The following is a 16951-nucleotide window of genomic DNA, read 5'->3' on the forward strand; positions in this document are numbered from 1 at the left end:
TTTTTAGACATTTTGGTAGTTTTCAGAATTTTATTCATAATGCTTCTGTGGAAATGGAACCTCTGGAAGAGCAACTTCCTAATGTGTTCTCATACAATTTTGCACACACATGCAGTTCTTTTAAGGTCCTTCCTGTGTCCTTGTTTGCAGTTAGTAACTAGCATACAAATGGATTTGAGAATTGTTTCCTGAAAATTAATAAATGCTCTTGCACTTGTACTAAGTGTTATCCCCCCTTTATAGATGCAGAGAGAAGAAATATGATTATTATAGCCTGCCGAAAACCTCTGTTGTGATAGCTTTTTATAACGAGGCTTGGTCAACGCTTCTGCGAACTGTTCACAGTGTTCTTGAGACATCTCCGGATATACTTTTGGAAGAAGTTATTCTTGTAGATGATTACAGTGACAAAGGTAGGAAGGATAAATCTAAATAATATTGATTGGTTTTTGGTCAGCCAGTTATAGGAGAAAAAGTTATGCTGTTCAGGTCACATACCAGAAAACTGTACAACAAAGGCATCTCACTGGAAAATAGTTTTTCTTGTAGTGTGCCAATGAAAAATTTGACTTCTGGACCAAATTTAGTTTAGAATGGGGAAGGACATTTGCTGTGTTGTAACATGAGTGCTTGCATGTATAGATAACTACAGACTGATCAGAGTTCTTCAGATTTCCTGAATTGAGCAAGTTTTGATTGCACCAATGCTCCCCTGGTGTCTCATATAATGACAGTGACCTAGTTCTTTGGTCTTGTTTGAATAGCGGGACATAAAGGCAATGATGGCATTTTCTACCACACATGAATTGTGTTAAGAATAAAACTTTTATACAGAAAGTTTTAAGTAACATTTGAGAAGCATTTATGAATCTGGAAATGAATTGGAGAGGCAAATGTGAAGCATTCAAGTTCTTAAAAGTAACCGTGATTTGTGTCCATCCAAGTTCTGTGCTTTTTCCTGTCCTTTCTAAACATGTGTAGCAGAATCAGAGCTGGAAATGCCAGAATCTTTAGGCCACTACTATGAGTAATATGCTACTGAGGAGAGAGCTTTCTATAGCATGACATAAACAAATAAACAAATCATTTCGGGTTATATTATTCCCTCTTTTTTTTTTTTTTTTTTGCTGGTTACAGAACATTTAAAGGAGACTTTGGAAAACTACGTGGCTGGCCTACGCAAGGTACGTCTGATCCGTGCAAATAAGCGAGAGGGGCTGGTTCGAGCCCGGCTGCTGGGGGCGTCTGTGGCGAAAGGTGACATCCTAACATTCCTGGACTGCCACTGTGAATGCCACGAGGGCTGGCTGGAGCCGCTGCTGGCAAGGTGAGCTTATTCTCTGGGCTGGTTTTCTCTCTTACTGGAGAAGAAGGGGCGAGACAGTTTGGCCCACTTTTTCAGTGAAAAAATGACTCATGGTTTACCAAAGGTTACTGCAGTCTGCTCCCTGAGGCACTGCAAGTGTTTGTCTCCTGGCTGTGGGGAAGCAAATGGAAGTGTGAAAGTTCAGGACAGGACATGGTGGGTTTTTTGCCTTTTTGTTTTTGTTTTTTCCTGAGGACCAAGCTGCTCTTTTTCTTCAGACAATGGTAAGTTTTGGTTTTCAGGAAGGCTAGTCCACACCCCCAGCTTTGAAATTACCTTGGTAAAGGAGGCTACTTCTGTCAGCCTGGGTGGTGGATGAGCAGAAGGTCAGAAAAGATGTGCGCCCCCTGCAAGGAAACATTTACGTAAGCAGACTGGAATACAAGTCAATAAACTCCATCTTCATAGTCCTGAGCAAATCCACCTTTCCAGACTGGTTCTGATATAAAGCATCATGCTGTAGGATAGGGAGGAGTCAATGTTATGTCAACACTGACTCTTGCTTGGAAACCATCTGTCTTGGGACACTGTACTTTATGCCTGTGTAGTCTCTGTCTATACTGCAGATCGGTCAGGCTGTTTAGAAAACTTCTGTTAATTAAAAGCAAGCAAACAAACAACAAAAACCCAAGGAACCTTCTCAAAACTCTAACAAAAACCCTCTAGAAACCAGAATAGTAGCGCTCTGTTACAGCTGAGAATATTTATTATATTCTGGAAGCCTCACCCATGTGTAGCCAGCAGCCGTACATGCACGATTCTTGCTATGGGTTCAGCCACTGGTACCTCACCGCAGCACCTGCTGCTCCTGTCTCGTGTTATGAGGTTTTTGCCCCTTTTGCTAACAGCTCATGTCTTTACCCCCTTGGATGCCATTAGCAGGTACTGATAGATGCAGGACCTGAATCAGACCTCCTAAATATGGGATCTAGAAAAACAGCTCTCTTCAAAACATAATCAAAGGGAAAAAAAAAATCTTTCATCAAGGGCAGTGGTTTGATTTGGATCCTGTTAAGATTCCCACCAGATACTGTAGGCTGTAGAAAAGGACCAGAAAAAACAGCCCTATACAAACTGGAGAGAGACTTCCAAAAGCACATAGTGTCTTTATCTGTGCAAGGCTTCCTGATTCCTAGTGGGACTTGTGTTCTCAAATTCCTCATGTCTCTTTGAAATTTTACCTAGAATGCTATTTCAGTTTTTGGTTTTTCTTAAAATTGTCATACTTACCTTGTTTCTAAATTTCACACCGAGTGTATTCCAGGCAACTATGAAAGGAAAAGGGATAACCATCAAATCATAAGCGTGGGTTTACCAGCTGTCCCCTAAAGAAAGTGTATGACTGGGGAGACGATTCTGTGATTTCTTCACTTCTTTAGCGCACCACTAGATGGCAATCTTGAGGAAGGATTGGGATTTTTTTAAACGTGGTCATCACCACCTGTAAAAAGTTAGCCCTCTCTTGGAATTTCTGCCGTATTTGCTGCAGATGCAGACGTGCATCTCTAAGGGAGTATTTCTGCAGCATATCTGACTCAAATGTATGGCAGCAATACAACAGTGTTAGCATTTTGCAGTGCAAACACGGTTGTATTTATAAGCTGCCTGTGCATTGTACCATCTAGTTAATTCTTAACTTACAGAAAAGGTGATGGCTTTTCACTTACTTCATTCCTTTCATAACTGAAGTCATATGCCAGCTACATAATTTTTACTTATTTACCTTCTTGTTACAGGAGGGCAAAATATTTTTACATTTTATTATTTGGTTTTCTTTTCTTCTGCGTGCGTGCATCATTTTCATTGCTTTGTACAATGAGGATTTGTACAAAGTTTTATGCAAGTGAGACAGGAGATAACAATATTTGTATAAGCCTTTTTGTGTGCTCTACCAAACAAGATCTCAGTGGGAGATCATAAAGAAGAAAACATCTGTTTCACATATTCCCTCCAGCAACAAGAAACCATTTCATATTTAAGGCAGTCTTTCTCAGCTCAGACAATACTTCTTTGGAACTGCTGCTGTTCTCTGCTGCATTTAACCATCACAAGCTACTCTAATTTCAGAGTATGAGCCCTTGGTCAGCCTACAGGTTTTAAGTTTAATAATCCCATGAGGAATGAGCTCCCTTTGAATGACAGATGGACTGCATCTTTTACTTGTTTGACGATATGATGTGTTCAGTTTTCCTTCACCTCTGAAATATGTAAATAGAAGATGCAGGGCTGAAGTGCATACCTGCATCTTTAAGTCACACAAGTTACTTCATTTCACTGAACTATCAGGGGATGTCTAACATTAGAACTGGGAAGATGATAAACAGGGATTTAAAAGAAAGACCTTGGCTTGAGCTTGTGTGCTTGCTGTTGCTCCTAGTACTGAGGGAGGCTGTTCTAGAAGGTGAGGAGAAGGCTAAGAATCCCACTGCCTTCTGTAACGACAAATCCTTTTGGGAAGAAATCCTGAAAACCTTTCATGGTATTGAGAAATAGGAGGAAGAGGTTTATCTCCTTGTAGAAGTAGATCTGCAAGAAATGTCATCAGCTCTGATGTATTCTTAGTATGATAAAGATCTTGACTATCTTTAGATCACCCTTGGTGATAGGAATGTCATTCTGCAGTGCTATCTTGTTTCTCCTTTTCATCTCCTATGTTGCCAGGGTTTCTGGAAGCCTCCTTCAGGTATGTTTCATTGTTGGAGGTGTAATTCCCATGTTGCAGGTTTGTTTTTTTCTAACATCAGGGATTCTTTTTGAGTTACTGTTATAGTACTCAGTACATTTGCAGATGATCACAGTTTCAGGAACAGCCATGACTTCAAGGGCCAAGAGGATGGCTAGTTTATTATTTATCGTTGCAGAACAATGCAATCAAGTTGCTCTCTTAAAAACAGTTACCTGTACAAAAGAAAATAGACAGGTTTTGTTGATAAAGTGGTGCTGGCTATGGCAGCCAAGCCAGATGCTGAATGTGTTATCTTAAGCCATCTGGCATGCCTTGCTTCCACAGTCCAGGAAGGCTGATGTTTGCCAGGTGCCTACAGTGGAGTCCATCCTGAGATATCCTCCTGATGATCCCCAGTAGGAAAATGGAGGTTATTCTTGTATTTCTTGTATCATCATTTCCTTGCATTGCAGCATGAATTGAAAAGGAGCAAAACTTCATGTTTGGTATCTGTAAGCATTCTTTGTTCTTGTCACTTCCAATTTTTTATTTTTAGAGAAGTTCCTAATGGAAGTCACCTTTTTGTTTTAAAAACATACCAGGATTGCTGAAGAAGAAACAGCTGTTGTCTGCCCTGTTATTGATGTTATTGACTGGAATACATTTGAGTACTTGGGAAATGCTGGTGAGCCACAGATTGGTGGATTTGATTGGAGGCTGGTCTTTACTTGGCATAGTACCCCTGAAAGAGAACAAAAACGGAGGAAGTCCAAGACCGACGTCATCAGGTTAATTTTTATGCATCCTGTGATGAATGTGTTTTTGATTTCACCTGAAAATGCCAGGTGCTGAAAGATACTCGGGAAATGAACATATTACTGAAAATTATGTATTTTGTGTAGTTCCCCCTTTTTTTTTTTTCAAAATAGCTCTTGCTTACCATGCTCCTGGAAAAAATATTGCTCTAAAAGCTGAAGTTCCTGTGTCATCTTCCATATGGACAACTTATTGCATAGTCTCTTGACTCCTCTAGGCAAACTCTTACAGATGTTTATCAGCACATGGAAAGAGTGTAACTGATTAGCTAATACTGGAGGATGTCCTCTGTGCAAAGCAAAGAGCTTCGTATTGTAAAAAATGTATCATGGGCAATGATGAAAAGGGAAAAAAATCACTAATCTGATTAAGAAGGTAAAAGTAGTTTTGAAGATTTATTTTTTTCTGTGCTGTAATCATAGTTGTAGTTCACTGTGCTATTTTCAATGGTGAACCATTTGGCCAGTTCTTTACTGGGGTGAAACTATACACCTGCTATCCACCATGGTTTCTTTGAAGGGCTAACTTGCAGAGCTCAGGCTGATGTCTTCATTATGGGTTTTAGTTTTGTTTTATTTTAAGACAAGATGCCATCAATTGGTATTATTGGTCACTCAAAGTTGTATTTTTAGGAGAGGTAAAATAATAGAACAAACAAGGCATCTGGAAAATGGGAATGGTAGACAAGATCCTGAAAGCTGAGCATCTGCCATGTTCAACCTACCCCCATCTGCTGTGGAAGTTGCCGTATTTCAGCAGTTTATTGTGGTAAATTAATGGGTTTGGCATTTTTAATACTGTGATTTTGTTCGTACATTTATCTGTTACCGTATAGACCACAAAAAACACGGAATTATTAATTTTTCTCAGTCTTTTCTAGGTTGCTTATCATATGTGAAATACTCAGTATTTCACAAATATTAATGAACTTACCCTCAACTGAGTGAACTTTCTTTTAAATGGGAAAAGCGAGGTAGTAATTTAGTCTTTCTCAGCATGTATTAGTCCACATCCTCCTTAAAAAAATTCAAAATTGAGTAAATATTTTTAAAACATTTAATTCAAATATGATGCTTTTTTTCTTCATGATAAGAAGAATTGTCTTTGACATGCCAAGAAGAAAATGATGAGGGATAAAGTTTCATGGTAGCCTGAGGATTGTGAGCTCAACAAGTGTCTGGAGAAAGCAGCAGTGCTGAGAGTGGTGTCACCAACAGCTGGGTTTGGAAAGAGAGATCTGGGGGGAAACAGAAGGACTTGGCTGGTTATGGAGTTTCTTATTTTTCCTTCTGTCTTGTCTCATCTCATTCCATTCTTTGAAACAACATATGACAGTGTGAGACAGTGCTGCTTCAAAAAGATAGCTGGTAAAATTAGTTTTGACAGATTAAGAGTAATTGATCACTGTACCTCACATTTGTTTATATTTACCTCAACAGCAATTTAGTAAAATTCATGAAATAACAGCTGAACTTAGTTCTAATCACCATTATATACTTGACACTTTAAAGAGAGTCACCCTAAGACTGTAAACAATTACGAACAATATAGAACAAATACAAATTTATGCATGTGTGCACACTCTGCCCTTCTGAAAGTACATCCCTTAAGTGCACTGTCACCCTGGGCCTTGTGGTCTTCAAGGAGGAATTAGTTATGACTCCTGATTTCACTTTTTTTTTTTTTTTTCTCCCCAAACTTAGTAAAAAATTTAAGAACATACAGAGGGGTAGATTTTCTTAGAAAACAAATCTCTTTAGGAGCTATATTTACTTAATAATTGATATCTGAGAGGTTTTTTTCAATTGATATTAGTGGGATCAAGGTTGTTGTTTTTAATTACTAAAGCAGAAATATTTCTTTAATTATTACCCAAGTGAAATAGATAAGGATACAGCACTTAGAATTTCAGAGCCAACTATACAGCTCTGCCACAAGGAAGCTAATGTTGTGTTATGTGAAGAGGCTCTTCATTTACACACAAAGACACTGCAATAGGAAAAAATTATTTTAACACAATATTTTTACGTTCTGGTGCTTTTTTCAGATACAGTTTTTTATTAGAAAATTAAATTCAAATGGCCTCATAATAATTGATGGATTTCTCACTGTTACTTTGTATCCAGAAAAGACTGAGAAAATAGAAAATAAAAATATATTGTATTTTTTTATCTGTTCCATCGGTTTAATATTTTTTCTTTTTATTCAATTCAGAGTTACTGTCCTCTTTTATAGGTCTCCAACCATGGCAGGTGGATTATTTTCTGTGAGCAAAAAGTATTTTGATTATCTTGGTTCCTATGACACAGGAATGGAAGTCTGGGGAGGAGAAAACCTTGAGTTCTCATTTAGGGTAGGTGGTTTAATTGAAAGTTTCTTTTCCTCAGAATACAACAAGTTCTTATTTCTTTCTTCATGCCCTTTTACTTAATGAGGTAGCTGTAACGTAAGCAAGTGTTAAGAAGGGAGTATTTTGGAAGGTGTTTGTATGAATCTTGTTCTTGCACTTGAGGATAGCTGTGTTTTTCTTCAAAACAGCCATTTTAAAGCAATTTTTAAAAACATGTCTTTGTCTTGAGCTCTAGTATGAAATGTAAAAAGGGGTGTGATACTAGTGGGTGAAGTTTACATCCCGCAGCTTGAAGGAGGTCATTGGGAAGAAGATTTGTAGTTCTTTGATGTGACTCAGAGCTCTTGCTGTGCTTGATGGAGCGAGCAGTTCCCAGTGGGGCAGGAGAAGGCAGCCCCTGTACTAATTTTAAGGCTTTATTCTGTTTCACCTGAGAATAAGTTTGTATAAAGGTTATAAAAGGTGGGAGGGAAGATCTCCAGTAACTGTAGAGCTGTACTGCACAGGAAGCTGGACCAAGTGCTCAGGTGTGAGGCAAATAGCTGTAAGGAAAAGGATTTACAGCATGAAAAGAGAGGAGACACAGGACAGTCCAGACGGGTTATCAAAGCAGTGTTGTTCCTCCTCAGCTCAGCTGTTACCAGTGCTGTGGCTGATTCCCACTGAGCACTGGTTGCCTATGGTTTGCCTCATATCACACTTAGTTCATTGAAGCAATCAAATGGTGATGTAAGAGGGAAGCTGTAGGGCCACTTTTGGCTTTCAGGGAGTTCACAGCCTATTCTCCTGGATTTCCTGTGTCTGTTCTGCCCATCATCTGTTATATTTGATGGTCATATTTGCATTTCTGTGAGTCATTGAATTGTGGTACAGGAGGGTTTTTGGTTTTTTTACCAGGTGACAATGATTTCAGGGATAAATAGCATTTTAATGCTACAAAACTACTTTCTTTAGAAAGGAGGCATCAGCAGACTGTCTCTCTTGATGTCTGTGTGTTAACTAGAGAAGCATGGAGTCTTCCTAGCTGTTGTTCTGGTCTCCCGCTGCCTGCAGTGCAGAAATCGTACAAAAGAGGTTATAAAAATAAGGAACAAAAATTATTAGGAATGATAACAAGCACATGCCTAGAGTTGATATGGTTTCTCTCTGGAGGGAGATTTCTCAACTGGAAATGCTGTTTGATCTGAGTTCATGACCACCTCCTTTTCCACTTAGGGAAAAGTTTCTGGCACTAAGCCCAAACACAGCCTACTTAGTAGTCTTGGTCTAGTTCAGCAGGCCTCCACCTGAAGCGCAAAGCAGCTGACACACCTCCATCGGCCCAGTGACCCTCTGAAACAGAAGTCTTTGGTTCCCGTGTATCCAGAGCTGCAACTCCTTGTAGAAAACCTCTAATATTGCACACTTGGCATGCAGTTCTTGGCTTTCTGCTCTTCGTGCTTGCTTTTGGGGAGACCAAGGCTTGCAGACAGCCTGACACCTTCCCTTTGATGCAGAGTGCCCCAGTACCAGCTGATGCTTTAGACTCAGCCTTTCATTGCCATTGACCTCGATGAAGCTCTGGCAGCCAGTCTCGTTTTTTATGTCACTGGTTCCCCTGAGCCAGGACTCCTGGGTGGGGTGCAGCAGCATGTATGAGCAGTGCCTTTACTCCTTCAGCTTGCAGGACTGTGGTCTCCTCATGGGACAGAGGAAGCATCAGAGGCAGCCCAGCACACAGGAGAGGCACAAAGGGAGCAGCAGAGTCCCCAGGAGGCAGCGCACAAGCGCTCTGCCACGCCCTGCAGGGGCTAAGCCAGCACGTGGGTGCAGGTGGATCAAGTGCTCCTGGGAGACAAATGATTTAACTGGACAGACTGTGCAATGGCCAACAAATATGCCTGGCCATGGCAATTTTCCTAGTGCAGATTGCCAGTAGCATCTGGGCATTTGTACACAACATGCTTTGCTCTGTTTGATTTGGAGCCCTTGTACTTGTGCTCTGCGTGGTGAGGATTTTTGCGGAAGAGAGCAGAGTGCTACGATGTTGTTTAACTGTGTTCTTTTGGCTGCCCACAGTGTTCCAAGAGGTCGAAAGGGATAAATCATTGTTAATGTTGTTGTCCTTTTGTTTTCTAGACCTGTCAGACCTGAAAATTAGGAGCAGAGCTACTCAAAACCACTGTAAATTAATTTATTGCTGTTCTCATCTCTGGAAACACCACTCTCTCCCAATGACATGAAAAGACTTGTCCTCAAGCCTCCTCTTTCTTGCACTTCGATTATTCTGAACTGAAGAAATTCTCTGTGGTTTTGAGAGGTGCAACAAGGACAAAACTTTCGCTAAAAGCATGATGACTAAGAGAGATGGAGGCTACGTGCTGAATGCAGAATCGAGTCAATGTACCTTGATTTGGGATTGCTTAATGCTATTTGGCTGGATAAAATTTCACTTCATAGGCATAATGGGCATTGAAACTCCTCTTTCTGAGGGATTCAAAACATGCTCTTTCATCTTCTCCCTCTTGTACTCAGAGCAAAGGGAACCTGGTTGCAGCTTCCCTCCCCTCTCTGCTCTTGGTCCTGCAAGTGGCACTGCAATGTAAGTTTGTTTCTGGACCAAGGCTTAATATGCCTGTGGTCTGTCCTTCAGCCCACCATGTGCAAAAAGGCCTTTCTTTTCAGAAATGTTATTGCCCATAAGCCTGGATGATATGCCTCAGAACACTCGGGGTCTTCTCTTTTGCAGTATTTTTGTATTGCTTCTTTTTGTCTGGATCTGGAGCTCTGCCTTGTGTTGAGAACACCTAGGATGGGTCCACGTGTCTGGGGTGCCTCTCCACCCAGCCAGCTTCCAGCAGATTGTGCATAAGCACCACAGTGGGGGCTCAGCCACAAGTCATCAAGAAAAATTGTAGCAGAGAGAGCAGCAGAAACATAAAGTTTTCCACATTTTGCCCTTTTTTAGGATGTGGCATCCTTTTTATGTTTTTTATTTCTTCCAGATAGTCTTAAAATGTTAGCATGAGCTGGTAGAGCTTTTATTCTTTAGCATTCAATGACCCAGCACTAGGTCAATTGTCTAGAGACCTGGCAGGGATGGTGATCCCAAGGCGAGATCTGAACATTTTCTGTAGGTTTTCATAATGCTGCCATCTGTCTCTGAAAACAAAAGAAAAGATGCCAATAGCATGCATCAAGATGAAAGTGAAAGTAAAAAAAGGAATGTCACCCTGTTTTCTTATTGAAGTGAAGGAAAAATGTGTGCTTTTGTAATGAGAGCTGTGAATTAGCCAGACCTAGTCAAGAAACAGATCTGCACGTATGTGAGCTTGCAAAATATACATGAAACCTAATATGCTTTTCTGTTACAGAAGGTTGAACTAGTTTTATGGGGAACCTTCTGCAGAGCCACTTATTTAACACTTAGTAATCAATGTTAGTTTCTCTGTTAAATTCCTTGCTTTATTTTATGGCTGTTCATTTGTACCCGATTTTATATAGAGGTCATAATGTTTTCCATTAAAATGAAAGCAAATAAACCTTATGAGCTTTTTTTTTTAGCTAAAATATATTTAATTTTCTTTTGTGATAGGAGGAGAAGATAATTTTTGTACTTTTTTTATGGAATACATAGAATTTAGTGAGCATTGCTTAGCAGCCTACAGTTATTTTTTAGAGAGCTTTAATTATTAAAAATTCAGCTGTTATGGAATTCTCTTTTTGTCATCGATTTAACAGAGGTATGGTCAGTTTGTTTCATTCCTTTGATGTTGCTATCCAAAACCAAATCAGTGGAGATGACACTCATTGATTTCCAAATTTAGAAATTTGAGAGAAATTCTGAGTAACTTTAAAAAAAGCCCTTAAAGTTAGCAGTCTAAAACCAAGTCCTGCCCTGTGTGAGCTGAAAGCCTTCATCTTTTTAGATCCCTAAAAGTTCTGGAGAGAGAGGTGGGAAAAGTCCTGTCACTGATCTTTTGACACTGTTAGCAACAGAGCTTTTATTTGCTGCCTCATAGCTTTCACTCCTGCTGTGTTCATTTGAATAACATATAATTAAAAATGTATGTCTTATACAAGAAGGTTGTCAGGGAGCAAACCTCTACCCCTTAAACCTATCCCAGCTAATTTCCTTTGTCTTCCATTTACAAAGGAATGATGAGCTGCCATTTATGCATGGTTGAATACATGAGCAGAAGTCTAAATTTTTTATGGAAAGTCTATCAGAGCCATTGGTGACAGCCTCAAATTAGTTCAAGTAAAGCAACATGTTCCATCTTTCTCCCATCTGACTAAATTTCAGAAACCTTGTTTCAGGCACCCTCCAGAAACAGGCTGTCTGCCATGTTGTGGTCACAAACAATATTAAATAGGAAATACCCAGCTGTGCTTTCCTTTCAGGTAATCAGACTTGAGGTCAGAACGGGTGACGGGAAAGTGGCTGTGTAGATGAACTGCCAAAAGTCCTTGGTTTTCAGAGGAGAAGGGTGTAATTACAAGAATGTGCACAGAGTGCTGAGGCTAATGGATCCACTTGGTGGTTGTTTCTGGATTTTATCTTATGGGCTGTACATTTCCCGACCAGGGGAGCCAGAGAGGCTGGAGGATATCTATCTCTCCTCAAACCAGACCTTCAGAGCACAAGGGCAGAGTGGTGGTTGGCAGGGTTCTGCCAATTCCACGTTCAGGTGCAAGTACTTCCTTGGCATGAAGCAGGAATATTGGTTTAGATAGGGGAGGTTGTTTCATTGTTGTCAGTTGGACCGCCATAAGTTAGTAGAAGTATTTTGCTTCTTCTTTTCATGTGTTGGTTCTGGGGTACCATTCCTACCTTTCCAAGGGAAAAGATTAGTGTCATCACCAGGCACCTATGTCTCCCTTCTAGATTGGTAAATGTACAAATGGGAGCACAACTGACTGTTCTTCAGTGATATAACAAGCGTACCTGTTTTGTCAAGTCAGCTTTCCAGTAGAATATACAGATGATATATAGATGTATAGATTTCTGGTAAGAATTAGTTATCAGCTATCGGTTTCTTTCCGAGATAGCTTTTTACATGGTTAATTTGAAAAAGAAACATGCTCCTCTCTTCTCTCTCGTCTCTTCTCTCTCGTCTCTTCTCTCTCGTCTCTTCTCTCTCGTCTCTTCTCTCCTATTTCTCTTTATTTTTTATTTTTCTTCTTTTTTCTTTTTTTCTCTTTTTTAACAATGTCTGCATAACTTATATTGTAGACCACATCATATCATGAGAAAATAAAATTAAGAAAGGAAATTGCTCTCCAGATAAAACCAGAGATGTGGTTATCTCCTTGTGAACTCAGAGCTAATTACTAAGAGCAACAAGGATGTAATTTTTTCCAGTTTAGTCATCAAATGAGACACAAAATTATTGTTTGTGTTACTTGTAGTATGGTGTATTCTTGAGATGGTGTTATTCTCACACAGGCTTATTGTTACTATATCCTTGAGCTTGCAAAGACTCAAATTAATGATACACACAATGTCATTCTTTGCTCAGATATGGCAGTGTGGAGGAAGTCTTGAGATCCATCCTTGCTCCCATGTAGGTCACGTTTTCCCCAAACAAGCTCCGTACTCACGGTCCAAAGCTTTGGCAAACAGTGTGCGTGCAGCTGAAGTGTGGATGGATGAATACAAACAGCTTTATTACCACCGCAACCCACACGCTCGCCTGGTGAGTTCAGCTTCATTGTTCCTGCAATTTCGGTAGCGTTTGTTTTCAACCTGCTAACTATTGATTAAGCTAATATTTAACATGAAGTGCTTTTCATGTTTATTTCTTATTTCTTCTGAAACTTCTTCCCAGGCATAGAATAAGTGTATGATTTTTAATTGCTTGGAAAAAAATTAGAAATTCTGTAAAAGTACAAGGTGGCCCAATCTGTGTCAATATTAAATGAATGAATTAATAAATGAAAAAATAACGTGAAGTGAGGTGATCAAAGCAAGGAGAATTGTGCACTTCTGGGAAATGCCTGATACAGGATTCTCTCAAAAAGAATTATAGACACACAATTAATGAACACAAATCAACACGTTTCAGTGGACAGTAGTACAGCATGGTAACAATATTTAGCAAAATTACCTGTCTTGTGATAATTGTAAAACTTTGGACTGATATAAAATAAAATAGATTTTTCTGTTTGATTTACTGCTCCACCATGTTTAGTTAAAAAAAAAGAAAAAAAAGCAAAACCAAAATCAATATTAAAAAGATTAATTAAAATCAGTCGTGGGAGCTCAGATGAAAATGTTCCTAATAAAATGTTTCAAGTATCAGTTCTGTTGGTTTTGGAGGTTCTTTTAAGTTAGTGTTTATATTTGTCTTGAAATGAAAATACAAGATCATTTGTTGCAGAATTTTTAAGGATAATTATTACTGTGAAAACTGAGTATGTCAGAACAGTAAAGCAGTGTGCAAATTCATAACTTGGATGTATTTATCATGAGGGGCCTGAAGGCTGGAAGACAGTAACACTGCAATGTCCTCACAGTGTCTAGAAAGGAATTAAATGAACTTCTGGCACAAGGTCCAAAATTCAGGCCCCAAAAAAATCATTGTCTGCTGTTGCTTGTTTCTGGAAGGGCCTGATCTCTCCAGAATGATCTCTCTGCATGGAAAGTTTGCGAAACACTGCCTTTCTGGTTCTGTGTCTGGGGTGGGCTGCTGGGCACCTGTCTCCTTCTGCACTGGATCAGAGCTGAGGGACCAGTGTGGGGCACAGGGAGTCCCCAGCTCATCTGAATGGCCAACCCCAATAGACACACCAGGGGAAAACTGCTCTTGAAAACATGAGGCTTTTAAAAGATATGCTGGAGGATGCTGGAGAAGATGAATTTGGTTAGCTTTCATCTTGTGTTTCTTTGGATTAAATTGGGTAATTAGATTATTATAGTCCACACATTTGTAATAATTGGTTTACGTTAACATCGTAAAAGCCATTTAGGTTTTATTATCAGATTCTGACTTGGAGAGAAATATGGGATTCACCCATAGGCAACGCCAGGCTGATTTCAGCTTGTCATACACAAAAAAGAGCAATAAACACTGACAATTTTTCTTGTAAAGTGCTGGGCATCTTACATTACATGTGTGTAATGACAGAGCTTTAACTTTAAAGGATATTTGTATGATAGTATGGGAAGTTTCGTGTATTCTCTTACTGTAACACAGTGGATTCAAGCTGAAACTCATGCGGGTTTTTTTTCCCCCGTATCAAAACAGCTGCTGCTAAACTTTAGTTTCCCTAATACTCTGTGCACCACTTGTTGCAGCAGTTGAGTTCAGACCTTTTTACTTCATCAAACCCAAATATTCAGTTCTGTAGGATAACAGGAAAATGATTGATGCTGCAAAAATTGGTTCCGTGAAGTTTCACTTCAAGATTAACGTTCAGACCTCTGAGCTAATACATCATGCTGTTTGTTTATTCAAACAGGCATCTCTGCCTCTGCTTTACAACTGCTTTGTGTTTTCAGTGGTATTTCCACAACTTTGAGAAATGCAAATACATTTGTGGTCTGATGTAAGAGTGCGTCAAGTGACCTGTAAAAATCTGGGGGCTGCAAACGCTATCTCATACCTGACTATCTGAAGTCCCTAGTCAATACAAAGAGAGGCTTTTGAAGACAGACATAAAAAGATGTGAACTCTGCTCCAATCCATAGACTGGGAAAAGTCTGCAGTGAAAGCTTTTCTCTGGAGGTTTAAGATTTCATACTCCCCACCCCTCAAAAGGATGAAGTTCAAAGGATGCATTAGCAGATTTTACGAATTTCATCACTTAAGTGTAAAACTGTACAGGTAATTTGCAAATGGACGGTGGTATAATTTAAAATCCTCAAGATTCATTCTCTGCTTTTGAGATTTTCAATTATCTATCTAAAGGAAGTTTTATTTTCCAATATGCCTTCTCAGTCTCCAGCAATCTGTATTCAAGGGCTTCCTCACTTGCAGATTCAGGGAGTTTTCTCAGACAAACTGTCTTCTAGAATATTTTAAAGTTTTACTTGCACAGTTCCAATTCTTTTTTGTCAACATTTAACAAATGTAAGGATAATGAAATCAAATCCGGCACCCAAACATGGTGATTTTTCCTGGCTAGAAATCCTACTCATCACTGTAGCATACGGTTCCTAATAATGTATACAGATAATTTAAAAGAGCATCTGTTCTGAATCGGGTTTTTTTAATCTTTTTTTAAATTTTTTTTTCTTCTTTTTTTTCTTTTTTTTTTTTTTTATATTTTTCAGGAGCCATATGGAGATGTGACAGAAAGGAGACTTCTACGAGAGAAGCTGAAATGTAAGGACTTCAAATGGTTCTTGGAGAACGTATATCCAGAACTTCACGTACCTGAGGACAGACCAGGTTTCTTTGGAATGGTACGTGGCTGCTGAGAAGGGGGCCTACTTGCAGTTCTCTGAGCTCTCCTACTAAGTCAGTGTGAAGGTGTTTTTGTGCCAAAATTAGTGTCAGAATTTGGTAGAATTCAGTTAAATTGGTAGACTTTAAAATGTGGTTTCTATCAGAATCTTTATTTAAGGGAATGCTGTTTACGAAGGAGTTCTGTGACAGAGTAGGAGAACAGGTAAGGTTGCCAGGAATTACTCTTTTTAAGTGACATCTTGGGACTGTTAAAGGCAGCAAAGAATGAGGTGTTTATTTCTTGAAACGTTGCATAACAAAAAAAGAGAATAGTAAAGTGTTTTATTTTAGTTGTTGAATTGAAAAGGAAAAGAGTGTTCTTTAACACATGTGTTTGTACATTTTGTCTGATGAAAACTGTGATGCTCTGGTGATGGGAAGAAGAGCTGGTGCTAAGTGCTTCCAGATCATAGGGGATTCTGTATATCAAAACCAACATATTATTAATTTTTAATCTGGAGGTCACTTTAGACCAGCAAGGATTCACATGCAATGGGTTCAATATCAGAATCCTCTTCTCTTTTTAAGAGTTGACAGCTCTGTATGCTTCTTGCAGCTTACAAATAAGTATAAACTATAGCTCCATGTACATCCATAGCTCCATTACTGCAATCTCATTTGGAAGGGATGAAGGCAGAGATGTTGCAGCAAATACCTGTTTCCTCTGAAAAATCACCAGATACCTGCTGCATGTTAGGAACACAAAACTGCACCTTTCCACCAGGCAAAGATGTATCCAATACCTTCCTGATTACCAATGCCACACTGACTTAAAAGTACTTTTGCTGGTAACTCGATCACTCTGCAGATCCAGCTAAACTGCATTCCCACACTGCTGCATCACATCCAGCCCTTGTCTTGCTGCCATCTGCCCTTCAGTTACTCAGCCTCTGCTGAATCTCCTTCAGGAGTGGAAAAAAAAAATCTAATCTGGATCGGGTTGGACATACAAAACATTCAGGACATACAAAACATTCAGGAACCAAGTCTCCCCACAGTCTGCCCTAACAGCTTTGTAACTTATTGAATGAAAAAGATCCTAGTGGGGAAATGCTGTGGTTTCCCTTGGGGAACTGTATTTCCCCTGGGGAGCTGTGGGAGTTCCCACAGGGAGTGCACCAGCTGTCAGAAAAGCCCTTAGGAGCCTCTGGGAGAATTGCCACCCTCCTCCATTTGTCTTGGAGCTTGCAGGAGAGGTGGTATCTGTGTGATCACTGGCGTGGAAGGTATTACCCACCATTATCCAGTATCTTGAACAAACCCTGGTACAACATTGCTTCTGTTTTTGCTCTTTTCTGCTGGATTTCCACTGACAAGGTCTG

The 16951-nt window shown here is 39.6% G+C and overlaps 1 protein-coding gene across 2 annotated transcripts in view; it reads left to right on the forward strand.

Moving 5' to 3' along the window:
- GALNT12 (polypeptide N-acetylgalactosaminyltransferase 12) overlaps window positions 1-16951 on the forward strand; it is a 47628-nt gene that overhangs the window by 13430 nt on the left and 17247 nt on the right. Inside the window, exons 2-7 of one of the 2 annotated variants that reach the window (XM_048289222.1) lie at window positions 244-413; window positions 1138-1327; window positions 4634-4819; window positions 7062-7200; window positions 12699-12875; window positions 15455-15586. In XM_048289222.1, the coding sequence (XP_048145179.1) occupies window positions 244-413; window positions 1138-1327; window positions 4634-4819; window positions 7062-7200; window positions 12699-12875; window positions 15455-15586 (994 nt within the window). The remainder of the gene's footprint in view (window positions 1-243; window positions 414-1137; window positions 1328-4633; window positions 4820-7061; window positions 7201-12698; window positions 12876-15454; window positions 15587-16951) is intronic. The other variant, XM_048289223.1, reaches the window with a different exon arrangement.

The sequence above is a fragment of the Corvus hawaiiensis genome, chromosome 30 (genome assembly GCF_020740725.1).
Source record: "Corvus hawaiiensis isolate bCorHaw1 chromosome 30, bCorHaw1.pri.cur, whole genome shotgun sequence".
Classification (NCBI taxonomy): Eukaryota; Metazoa; Chordata; class Aves; order Passeriformes; family Corvidae; genus Corvus; species Corvus hawaiiensis.